Source organism: Musa acuminata, chromosome BXJ2-2 (genome assembly GCF_036884655.1).
Source record: "Musa acuminata AAA Group cultivar baxijiao chromosome BXJ2-2, Cavendish_Baxijiao_AAA, whole genome shotgun sequence".
Classification (NCBI taxonomy): Eukaryota; Viridiplantae; Streptophyta; class Magnoliopsida; order Zingiberales; family Musaceae; genus Musa; species Musa acuminata.
The window spans coordinates 19978028-19990000 of NC_088339.1; the positions used below are offsets into that span (position 1 = coordinate 19978028).

Consider the following 11973-nt stretch of genomic DNA (forward strand, 5'->3'; position numbering starts at 1 on the left):
AGTGACATCTATTGGGATCCACTTTATAAGAGTAAAACCATACAAACCCATATAAAACGAATAATTTCTCATGAGTTATTGTATTTGTATTAATAACGATAAGTAATGACTTTTCAGGGAACTATAGGATACATTATTAATGTCATGTCACTGATGGAAATCTCAAGCTAGCATACAAGAAATTATTTGCTCTCTATAACTACTCAATATTAGACTATCATAAGAACTTAACTGTTGAATCCGTATAATCAATCAGACACAGTGGCATATGAAACAGAGACCTCCATATCATAAAATTGTCACATGTCATCATCACAATGATCGTATAAAGAAAACTGCAACAAAGCATTTGCACCAGTTCAGTGATACAAACCAACATTTTGCACCTCTACTTTTGTGCCACATGTGAAGAGCAGATTTATGAGTGATTATATTGGCAGACCAAAAGAGTAGTAATCTGCCCACAACTTGTCATTATTTATTAACATATGGATTTATGTTTTAGTTGGATTAAATTCATGATCAAGAGACCTTCACATTGCCTTGAACTTTACAAGAGAAACAAAGCATTTATTTTTAACTGCTTTGGACATTGATATAGGATGTGGCTAATATCAGAGTTCACTTAAATATTTTCACATATACCACTGCTATTTTTCTTATTCTTATTATGATTGCCTGAAACTAGATCTTGGTTAATTTGTCACTAGCTCTTGTAAAAATATTATGCTTTGCATTTGCTCCATCACTTAGAGCTGTCCAAGCAAATTAGAGTATGTTGGGTTGAGTTGGTAGGGATTTAGAAAGGTTGATACCTGGACTTCAATATATGACCTACCTTCAAAGGCAGATTCCTTAGCTGGGTGTGCATCCACTGCACTGAATGAGATAAAAAAGAAAACTCTTTATTAGTGGTGCCATCTACGGTTACATGATTATGAGATAAGCATATTTATAAATATACACATCCTTCAGCAATTTGCATATGTACTTACAGAAGTTGGCATTTGCATGAGCACTCTCTGCCCCGCAGGTATTCTGTCCAAAATATGAGCTTTTGAAAAATATAAAGGCAAACCAAAAATCAAAATTCAATCATGTAGCTGGATGAGACCTCTGTTCACTTAAAGGACACATTAACAGACAACTGGAAGAGCATGACACTTCTTCCATAATTTTGCTTGATTAAGTGGTAGATATCAAAGACTCATACTGTCAACCTTCTGCAGTATGGTGGAGTGTCTAATTAATGGTCTTTCAACCCCACCAATTAGGGATTCCATGGCCATGTACCAATCACCAGCTGTAAAGGGTCTTTTGATTGGAGCCTGTGTTGAATGTCAGTAAGAAAGTTCTTGGACCATCAGCTTGTGCCTAGCTTAACTTGCTCATCAAACACATGGATGCTTATATCATCAACAAGGGATAGAAAAAGAAAGTAGAGTTGCCTCTTGAGGTGGAATATTGGAAGACCCTCAACATTGGCAAAAAAAAAAAAAGTTTGTGGTGAAGCATCTCAAAGTGGGCTCCACGAGATCAAAATCTCATTATTCCTTGACAAAAGGGAGGAACTATTGAAGAGGGTGAGCAATAAGACCTATGTCTTATTCCAGTGAGCAATAAGACCTATGTAGGATGATGTTATATGGAAGCAGTGTGGACTTCTGTAGGATCCTCATCCTCCAAAACAGCATGCTTTCTGGAGGAGTAATGAGCATAGTCTCAGGTGGAAATCAAATATAACTCTCTGCGAAAGCATTTGACTACTTCTAAATGATAGCAGTAGTCAAAAAAGAGAAGGATAAGGTTCTGCTAGTTCTATTCCATGTTGAGAACACATAAATACCAGTCTTAAGGAATTTTCTTCTCAGCTGGACCTTATCAACTGAGTTCACCACAAAGACTGAAACACCTAATCTGCAAAAGAATCAGTATTGATGTAAATATCAAAGCTGTCACAAAACTTGGTATCAATCTAGAACATTGACATTTACAAGATGCACTAATGAGCTAAGGAATGGACTTGCAGACACTGGAAAGGATGAAACGTTGCCGAGGGTGGGAGGTGTGGTGTTCAAACTATATTTAGAATATGCAAATATAGATATGCATTCAAGTAATGGTAAACTAGGAGCTTAGAGACCCTGAGTTCGTCACCTTTTCTTCCCGACATGATGATGTTTGATATATAGTCACTGAACAATCATCATTACACGCTTTGCACTGGACAATAGCAATTTATAGGATAATTGAACGGGGATGTAAGTTTAGAGCTTTTCTACATATCTTTTATTTTCATTTGAAGGAAAGATCCATTCAACATGCAACTTGTGACACAACATATGCCATCAATAAGGATGAACAACAGCCAAACAAACAAAGGTCCATGTCTCCAGATAGAAGCCAAATCCCTCACACATCCTGTGTCACAAGAAGGAAAAGCATCTGTCATGATAGACACGACCCAGGCGGCCAACTCCTCTTAATCATTCCTCCACATACTCTTCCTCATCTGCTGTGGCACGTTGGTACTGCTGGTACTTGGCCACCAGATCATTGATATTGTTCTTTGCCTCAGTGAACTCCATCTCATCCATACCCTCTCCAATGTACCAGTGTAAGAAATCCTTCCTCCTGAACATGGCTGTGAACTGCTCACTAACCCTCCCAAACATAACCTGGATGGAAGTCAACTTCCCAACAGAAGTAGAAGCCATCTTCACGCCCCTTCGGTGGAACGTAATGTCACAGACACTACACTTGGACGTTGTTCAGTATCCACTCTTTGAAGTAGGAAGAGTTATTATTATGGACATTGAGCATCTGCTCATCAACTTCCTCTTTGCTCCTCTTCTCACAACATGGCTGAGGCAGAGTTAAATACCAGCCGGGGCTCGGGTCAGCTGCACAAGTCATGTTCTTGGCATGCCACATTTGTTGGGTCAATTTAGGAATGGTGAGGGCTCGGTATTGCTGTGAGCCCCTGGAGGTCAGGGTTGCAGTGCAAACCCTACCATAAAGAAGTGGTTTACAGCAAGCTTCCAAAGACCAGAATTAAGATGGCCAGTGAATCAAAGGCAGCATGTGACACCACTAACTGTAGCAGAGATAAGGTGTTTAAGATCACCAACTGAAATATATGACACATTGCTATAGGATCAATGAACAACATCAAAGCCACAATGCAAATTGGAAAAATAATTTTGAACCCAAGGAATGGAAACATTTATTCAAGATTCAAGGAGCTAAATGGTAAAAAATGTCTTAACGCATGCATTTTGGATTTTTAAATAACATGTTCCGTTACAGAAAATGACTTGCACCCAAGACTTAACAGAAAAAGGAAATAGATAAATGGATCAAGTGAAAAAGAGATAAGGGAGAAATCAACAACTACATATTACTTTTGACTCACAAAAACTTTATCAGACTTGTAGGTTTGAAAGAGAGCATTACAAAATTTTAGCCAAAAGAAAATAATATCAGTGTCCATAATTTCTCCTTCTATAGAAATGGTCAGAAAAAATGCAAATCTTCAGCAGGCATGAAAGAATTTGAAGAAGCAAGTAGTACTCACATGTGGGGTTAGGAAGCTTGATATCATACAGTGCTTCATTGTCAAGGACCAAACACTCATCAGCATTCTCAACAAGTTGATGCACAGAGAGGGTACCATTGTGTGGCTCCACAACTGTCTCAGACACCTATTTCCAAATTATGACTGATGTCTAACCAGAGACAGGCATCTATGACAGGCTTACGACCATATAATGTACATTAACTTGATAACAGATGTTGTATTACCAAATAACAGAAAGATGATAGAAAACATGAACAAAATAGGTTCCAAACCATTTTATCAGCACCAAATAACAACTGTAGTGAGATCAGCACCATCCGAATTGATGATTGGCCACTGGAAATGCAAAACTAAACAGCTGATACCAAGTAAAAATGCACCAAAACTGGTATCCTATAGAACAAAAGAATTTCTTTGTCAAATATACACACAACTGTTTCCTCTGCACTAGTTTTACATCAAAGGCTTGTGTTCCAGTTGCTATAGCATGAGATATTATTGGTCCCGTAGCTTATGCCCACAAGGTCAGGGGCAGACATATCTGTCATCCATCTTTTTGCTCCACCAGATTCTCCTAATAGATTGTAAGCATAAGATGAATACCCAACCTCTGCTGAGCATGAGCTTGTGAACCCCATCCTTATCAACTTCTGTGTCCTAGATAGTACTACAAGGCTGGAAAATGTGGAGAAACTATTACCGACAAAAACATCTGCTCGTGAGCATACTTCGTAGTCGATTGCAGACTGTATAAGGTAAGGGTACTTCTTATATATGCCCCAGACTCCCAGCCTCTTTTTCTCTAAAGGAAGAAGGCCATCGTTCCATCCACTTAATATTGAATCATCCTCTAAAAGGGTGTCAGCAACTGCAAGATAAACCACAACAGGCTGCTGTATGCTGGTGATTTGGGATACTCTTTCCATTATCTCCTCTTTGCTGCTGCAGATTTGTTCAATTCTCAGTTTCTGCTCCAATTTCTTACAGTGGATCATCCAGTCTTTCTCTATCCTCATGTGAACAGCTACATAAGGCACATGCTGGCCAAGTGAGCTATCTGCAATTTCTTCATTCTGAGAAGCATCGATTTTATATCTGACCTTGCTACCTACCTCTCTGATCTTTGAGATGACCTTAGCCACCTCATCTTCTATCTCGTCGACTACCACAAGACACTGGAAGATCTTTGCATAATCCTTAACTGGCCAATGGTCATGCCAAAGGAAGGGATTCTTTCCCCCAATGCGAATAACTTCAGAATTGTCGACTGACTCCTCTCTGCATTGTTTTAACTGATCAAGATCTCTTTCTTTCGTCCACTTCCTACCACTTCCCTTCTGGATCTCAAATGGCATGCTATGATTCAAAAGATCAGAATACCGTCCCAACCGGACAAATCCATCACAGAGACAATTGAACTTGTCAAATTGATATATCTTATCGAATGCCATAGGTTTCAGCAACTCGACTTCTTTGTAGAATAGGGATGCGCTCAAGCTAGGCATCAGAAGAGTTCTGTTCAGAAATCTCGCAGTCAAACATGCCCTGGCCAAAGCTATTTTCTGATTGTTCAATCCCCAAATAATCTGAGGAACCTGAAGGAACTTGTCTCTCCTAACAGCATGCTGCAAGTTAGAAGCTGCAGACATGGCAATCCAATTAGAGGTCCTCCATGGAAGCCAATTGGATCCAGTGAATGGATAAATGACAGTTGTGAACACAAGAACTAATATTACCAGGATGAAGCATCTAAAAACCATACACTTCATGTAGCGACTGCCCAGCTTAAGTAATTCAGTGTTTGCAAAACTCATTGTTAATTTGCTCGATTCCTTTCTTATGCTAAGAACCACTATGCTCCTGACATTCTTGCTGCATCACCTCAAATGCAGGGATAAGCTGTCTAAATTTCCTTCAAAGTCCTGTCTCACTAAGAATTATATCAGAAGAAATTCAAGAACACTAAATGCATTAAGATCAACCCCTTGAAATCAGACCTTAGCAAATCTTTCATAATCCCCTTGTAAGTCAACTCATGAAACCTGCCAAATGTCAAATACCCAGAAACCCTTAGCCCTCACCAAATGGACCAAAGATGCACCAAGGTTCAAGTTTCTATGGTGCCATATATCTGAATCCCAATCCTTGGAAATGGAATCCTTCAATGATCTTGTGGTGTTCTGCAAGTCTCAAGCACAAAACTTTTAGAAACCGCACATTCTTATATTCTTATTGTGAAAATAGATTTTTAAAAAATGAACAAAACTTCAACGGTCTTTTTTGTGTTCTGCAAGTCCCAAGCACAGAACTTTCAGAATCTGACATTCTTGTATTCTTGTTGAAAACAAGAATACAAATCAATATTTCTAACTCTGAACTAAAAAAAAAACCAAGTTCCACTCTTATCCGTTTTCAAATCAATATGATTCATGAATACACCGTTCTAAGATCAAACAACTGATCTCCTTGAAGAGCAAAAGCAATATTTCTAATCGAATCCTACATAATAATCTGCAAATTGCTGATAAAATACAGCAGTTGACAATAATCCTAGGCATGCAAAACCACTTGTCAGTATGATCTCTTCAAAATGAAATAATCCCACTGGGAAAACTCCCATCTCTCACAACTTCCTAAGAGAAGGTAAATCCATTTTAGCAAAAGAGACTGAACAAAAACCTTCAGATACACGAAACAAAACCGCTCTACCCGTAGAACACATCGATCCACAACACAATTCGAGGAGATCTTGGTAACACTCAATGAAAGTGGAAGACCTCCCATCAATTAGAAGAACGGCCTAATAGAAATTGCATACCAACAAGGCAAAAAGGCAGAATTTTCCGTTCCAAAGAACCAATTTCCTGCAATTACACAAACAAAAAGAAAAGGCAGAAAGTATCCACACAGAAAAAAAAGAAAAAGAAAAAGCGATAATCAGAGACAGAATCCTTCATGAGGGAAAAAAAAAAAAGAGCGACTTTTGTATAAAAAAAAAAGTTCTTCGGAATATCACATCTCAGTACAGAGGGAAAATTTCCGATCCTCGAGTCCTAGAAAATAGTCAGAAAAGAAAAAACCTAGGCGACCCTGAAAAAAGGCATCTCAACGTGGTAGAGGAACAGAAAGACATCATGAAAGAATAAATGAATCAATTATATGAAGAATTGCATCATCAAGAACATACCCTGACACAACCCCTTTAATGCTGAAAAACCAGATCAACCCACAGGGCAGAAGGGTGGGGCAATCTCTCCCTCGCACACAAGTGGAAACAACAATTAATAGGGCTTCAACCTTGGCCTCACGACCAGCTCCAGAACCAAAGTACATGATATATGGAGGGCTAATGCAAATAAATTCATCTCTCTCTCTCTCTCTCTCTCTCTCTCTCTCTCTCAGGGGTCTGCAAGGGCTAATATATATGGAAAAGGAACATAAGGAAGCGGAACAGTTGGCATGTGGACACCAACTGTCGACAGGCCTGTTCTGGGGCTGCCATAAATGCCCATCTTTACCCATTCTTCATCATTGTGGTGGTAAGTTTTGGAATTTAGTCACGGCCACGGTGGTCAGGCGTTGGTAAAAGCTCCCTAATTCTTCTCTGTCTCTTTGACCAAGGAGCGGAGACCGGAAGCTCGATGACAACTCATTACCGCAGCATGTGCGTTTTGTAGACTTTGATCATCCTTGTGTGAGCGCGCAGTGGTGACCTCTAATAAGCTAAATAGAAAGAAAGACATCACATAAATAATAATTAAACATTTTGTTAAATAGAAAGAGACCAGATATAAGATTTAAATTGATAGCCTATTCTGTCTGATACCAGACAAATTCCAAAATTTTAATTTGGTAGATAGATACATACCTAATATATGTTCCGGAGTTGTTTTTCATCTAACAGGTATCTTTCTCATGTATCTTTTGGCAATGTTCACCAATGACAGTCCACGAAGATTGTGCAAAATCTTTCTTGACAGGTATAAGATTACAGCTTCTGTCACAGGATCCCTGTGAGCATTACACAGTGTAGCTGTCTGACACAATAAGCATGCATCATTCGTCGTACAATGCACCGCATGCAGCCGCCTACCTCCGCACCTTGAACCTAACTCCCCATGGAAGAGGGGATGCATCATCTTTATACTGCAGTATTGACGTGTGTTCCTCTTTGAACAATGACAGCCCACCGTCCATGATATCAAGTATTTGCTCGACCGAGCAGTCAACTACGTTGCTATGAGGGTCAACCCTCCAATTCCAATGAACCTTGATGTGTAAGTGTTCCTCAACTCTATCCCCTATCTTTCTCTCTTTTGGGATGCGTCGGACATGCAGATGCCGTGATTAACTAATACTGGTAAGTTTAGGGGAGCATGTAATTAACTTATTCTTCTGAAGATCTATTGCAACACGAGCATGGAGGGAAATTTCACAAACACTTGGTAGGCAAATGTTCCAAACACACTTAATATAACTGGATAAGGCAAACAAAACAGCAATAAGACGAGTGAAAACCACACTGTAAAGGTATTCATTTATGCATCAACTAGAAGAAGAAATTTGCGACTGTTCATGTCAGAGTACAGAAAAGCATAAACATCTGTAAGCAACTCAAAAGGTTAGCAATTACGGCTCCGAAAGGATAACTACATCATCGTCACTCCATGGCATGAAGCACAGAGAGTTAGAGAATGGCAATCTACGACGCTAGTGAACAGGAAATTTAGTACTCACCTGTAGACATGATGAGGAAGGCATCGGCAGATCTGCACATGGAGGTAACAAGTGCACCAAATTTGTGAAGTGCACAATAATCTTACGAAAATACATAGATTAAATGGTCAAAGCAATCATGAGGTCAATGTTCAACGATCTCACCTGTCTCCACCTCCAATTCATTATTTCCCCTCTCTCCTCTCTTACATGTTTACCACGCACAAGAATTAAATTAATTTCTAGGAAGTCTTGTGGCATGTCAGACATCACAATAAATTTGAACTTTAATTGTCAAATTTAAATTCATCAAAATGTGTGGTCATTATTTAAAATTATTTTATGACATATTTATCTATTTAGTGATGTTGTTACAGTTTAAGTTTTAACTTTAGGTTGGAAGCAGGTTTCAATAATCGATCCATTTAGTGATGTTATTACAATCTTTTGTCTTCCTTTTAATGCAAGAAAATGCATCAAATGATAATTTTACAATTACATGAAATTAAATAAATCATATACTCTTTCATTATTTGGAGGAGGATTGATTTTAGTATACAGTTTTGAGTATGGTCTTTTTCTAATGTTATTCTTAATTGGCTTTCTATTTTTATAAAGTTGAGATCTTCCTTACCGAGATAACATGTTCAATCAAAATCAAATTTTTTTTAAATTTTTTTTTACATTTTCTTTATTTTTAAAAATTAATTTTTAAAATTAACTAGAAATATTGAAGATGTTGACAACTTATAACATATCTAAAATACTCCTAAACTAATCAAAATTATTTAAATAAAAAAAAGATAAAAATGATCCAATATCAATAAATTTTGGAAATAATTGGAACCACCAAATAAGATGTGCAATTAATATTAAATGTAATATAATTCAAACACACCATTATCTCTCAAGAGTGACGTATTAATTACTGAGAGATATGATCAATAATTAAAATTAATAAACATTGAATTAAATAAGCAAGAATTCAAAGTGTTTATGCTATTAAGGAAATACTCCATATACAGTAAGTTCTAACAAATAAAGAACCTTAAAAAAATCTCCATCATAATATTGTTTTGTCCCAAAACGTCCACCAAACTATACATATAGTATGTTATCCACCAACTAATATTTAAAATACTTCAATTTTCTTTTTATTACTTGACTATCTAGTAAAAAAAGGGAAACATTGATTATTATTATTATTATTAATATTATTATTATTATTGCCTTAGTTATTTCAAACATTCATTTATTATCTCTTTGAACTAAAATAAATCATTTGTACATGTCTTAAATTGTTTCTTACACCATTTATCTCTAAAAAAAATTAATTCCTTTTATATATCACTTGTCACTAGGAAAAACCTACCTTTATAAGTTATATCATCATTTAGTATGTTAAAAATAAAATAATATAGAAAATTAGGAATTTAGTCCGTGACTATTATTTATCCTCTTAAATTTAAGTTTAGCAGTCAACCCTAAAAACTAATATAGATAGAAATCAATGCTATGATAGAGACATTAAAACTCTAAATTAGATTATTATATTTGTTGGTGAAATATTATGACAAGAATATTAAAATTATATATATATTAATTTTATAAAAAAATATAATTTGATTTTAACTTGAGTACAACTTGAACGTAAGAAGTCGTATCCGATCTAACTCGATCCGAAAGGGTTCCAATCCGAATCGACTTACTCGGATTGAGAAATCTCCGTTCGATCGAATCCACTAATCGATGAGACTTAAAATAACTCGGATATTATCGATATTTTCAGGAAAAAAAAAAGCCACCGGTAAAAATTAAATATAGGCCGCTGTTGGATAAAAACCACCATTAGCGCCTTTTTTCGGTAAATTGCCCCGAATAAATCTATTTGGCGTCCGATCGGCGGATCTTAAGTCTTGACACATCTCAGCCCTCCGATGAGCACGTATATTTCGGTAAGCTTACCACGATACGGCGATCGGAGCAACCCTACTATAAAACAGGGCCCCAGATCTTGAGTTCCTTTGTTCCCCCTGTTCTCCCGCTCCGTCGGCGACCCGAAACCTATCCCTGAGACGCGATCCAGCGAGCGGCGGCGGCGGAGAAGATGAGGGAGATTCTCCACATTCAGGGCGGCCAGTGTGGGAACCAGATTGGGGCCAAGTTCTGGGAGGTGATATGCGACGAACATGGTATCGACGGCACGGGTAAGTATTCCGGTGACTCTGACCTCCAGCTCGAGCGGATCAACGTATACTACAACGAAGCCAGCGGCGGTCGCTACGTCCCCCGCGCCGTGCTCATGGATCTGGAGCCTGGCACCATGGACTCCATCAGATCCGGACCCGTCGGCCAGATCTTCAGGCCTGACAACTTCGTCTTCGGCCAGTCTGGCGCTGGGAACAACTGGGCCAAGGGGCATTACACGGAAGGCGCCGAGCTCATCGACTCGGTCCTCGACGTTGTCAGGAAGGAAGCCGAGAACTGCGACTGCTTGCAGGGTATGGTTTTCTCCTTCGAAATATCGTAGTGCTTTGTGTTCTTCCACGATCTGAGAATACATTACTGCTTTGAATGTAACTAATGCAGAATGTCCGTTAATGTGTTGAACCATCTTCTATTCTTTAGATCTTTAATGGACACAGACTGATCTCCTTTTTTCAGTCATTTGACTTGTACTTCATTAACGTTTCCTGTTTAAGTAGCGTGATTATCTCAGCCCCACCTTTTTATTTTTTTTATTAATATGAATGTGATAAATATGAATGTACTGTGCAAATATTTTTTGTTTTTTTTATATATCGTGTAATTTTGGAATTTATAAATAAATGAAATTTTACTAAATAACTAATGGTAATTTGTTAGTCCTTGCATTTTTTTCACATTGAGTTATACTAACAGATATCTACTTCATTGTTCAGTGGTTTGTGTGCATTTAGTTTCCAGCTTGAATTCTCTTAGATTTGTGGGCATCTATCTATGTTGTTGCATGATAATATGAAATTATAAGACTTACACAGATTTGTATGTCTAGTATGTTTAATTTTATTGATTGTATATATTTTACACAAATGTCATGTAAAATATTACAATGCAACAACATGGATGTCCCAGCGTGGATGTTTGAAAACACAACAACACTGGAGGCAGATCAGGAATAAGCACATGATGGAATGAGAAACATGTTTGGACTTTTATTCATATATATATAATACAAAATGCAGATGGTTGTTTCCTGAAAAATGAAAATCTTACAAATATTGTAACAAACAGGTATTAAAGATGCAAATTGTTAACACAATATAATAATATTTAGAGTAATATGGGTTATAAACTTTTATGGTTTTGGACATGTTGTGAGAATAATTAACTATTGTGCATTCTTCTAATACTTGATGGTATGTTTCGCAGTAGCCAGTTATTTATGTCTCATAACCAATCATAGGTTAAAACTTTCAGATTTTCAAGTACTTCAATATGTATTGCAGGTTCTTCTGTTATCATGTAGGCAAGAAACTTATGGCATAGTTTTATACTTTTTATGTGTCTTGTTCCTCCAAAGAAATAAGAACAGTGTTCAGTTTGATATATAAAATGGTCTTTCCGTTCTATGAGTAGGCTGTAGATTGTCTTGATTGATTACAAATACATTTCCCTGATGATTGTTTCATTTAAAA

At 37.3% G+C, this 11973-nt stretch overlaps 2 protein-coding genes and 1 pseudogene across 3 annotated transcripts in view; 1 reads left to right on the top strand and 2 right to left on the bottom strand.

Annotated features, from left to right (window-relative positions):
- Positions 1–1100: 1100 nt before the first annotated feature.
- LOC135604789 (tubulin beta-3 chain-like) lies at positions 1101–3897 on the bottom strand (annotated as a pseudogene).
- On the bottom strand, positions 3774–7043 carry LOC135605252 (O-fucosyltransferase 23-like). 2 transcript variants are annotated; one of them, XM_065095127.1, is made up of 3 exons: positions 6768–7043; positions 5578–5760; positions 3774–5502 (listed from the first exon to the last, which is right to left on the bottom strand). In XM_065095127.1, exon 3 carries the CDS (start codon positions 5392–5394, stop codon positions 4039–4041), a length of 1356 nt encoding a protein of 451 aa, XP_064951199.1. In that variant the 5' UTR covers positions 5395–5502; positions 5578–5760; positions 6768–7043; the 3' UTR covers positions 3774–4038. The 2 variants fall into 2 exon arrangements, with proteins under 2 accessions (XP_064951199.1, XP_064951200.1); XM_065095128.1 differs by having other exon boundaries at positions 3774–5219; positions 5317–5760.
- Positions 7044–10310: 3267 nt separating this feature from the next.
- LOC103969133 (tubulin beta chain) overlaps positions 10311–11973 on the top strand; it is a 3773-nt gene continuing 2110 nt past the window's right edge. The window contains exon 1 of the mRNA XM_009382592.3: positions 10311–10797. Within this exon, the coding sequence (XP_009380867.1) occupies positions 10404–10797 (394 nt within the window). The 5' untranslated portion in view covers positions 10311–10403. The remainder of the gene's footprint in view (positions 10798–11973) is intronic.

Coding starts and splice junctions, on each gene's coding strand:
- LOC135605252 (XM_065095127.1), bottom strand. CDS start 5,394: ATGAGTTTTGCAAACACTGAATTACTTAAGCTGGGCAGTCGCTACATG.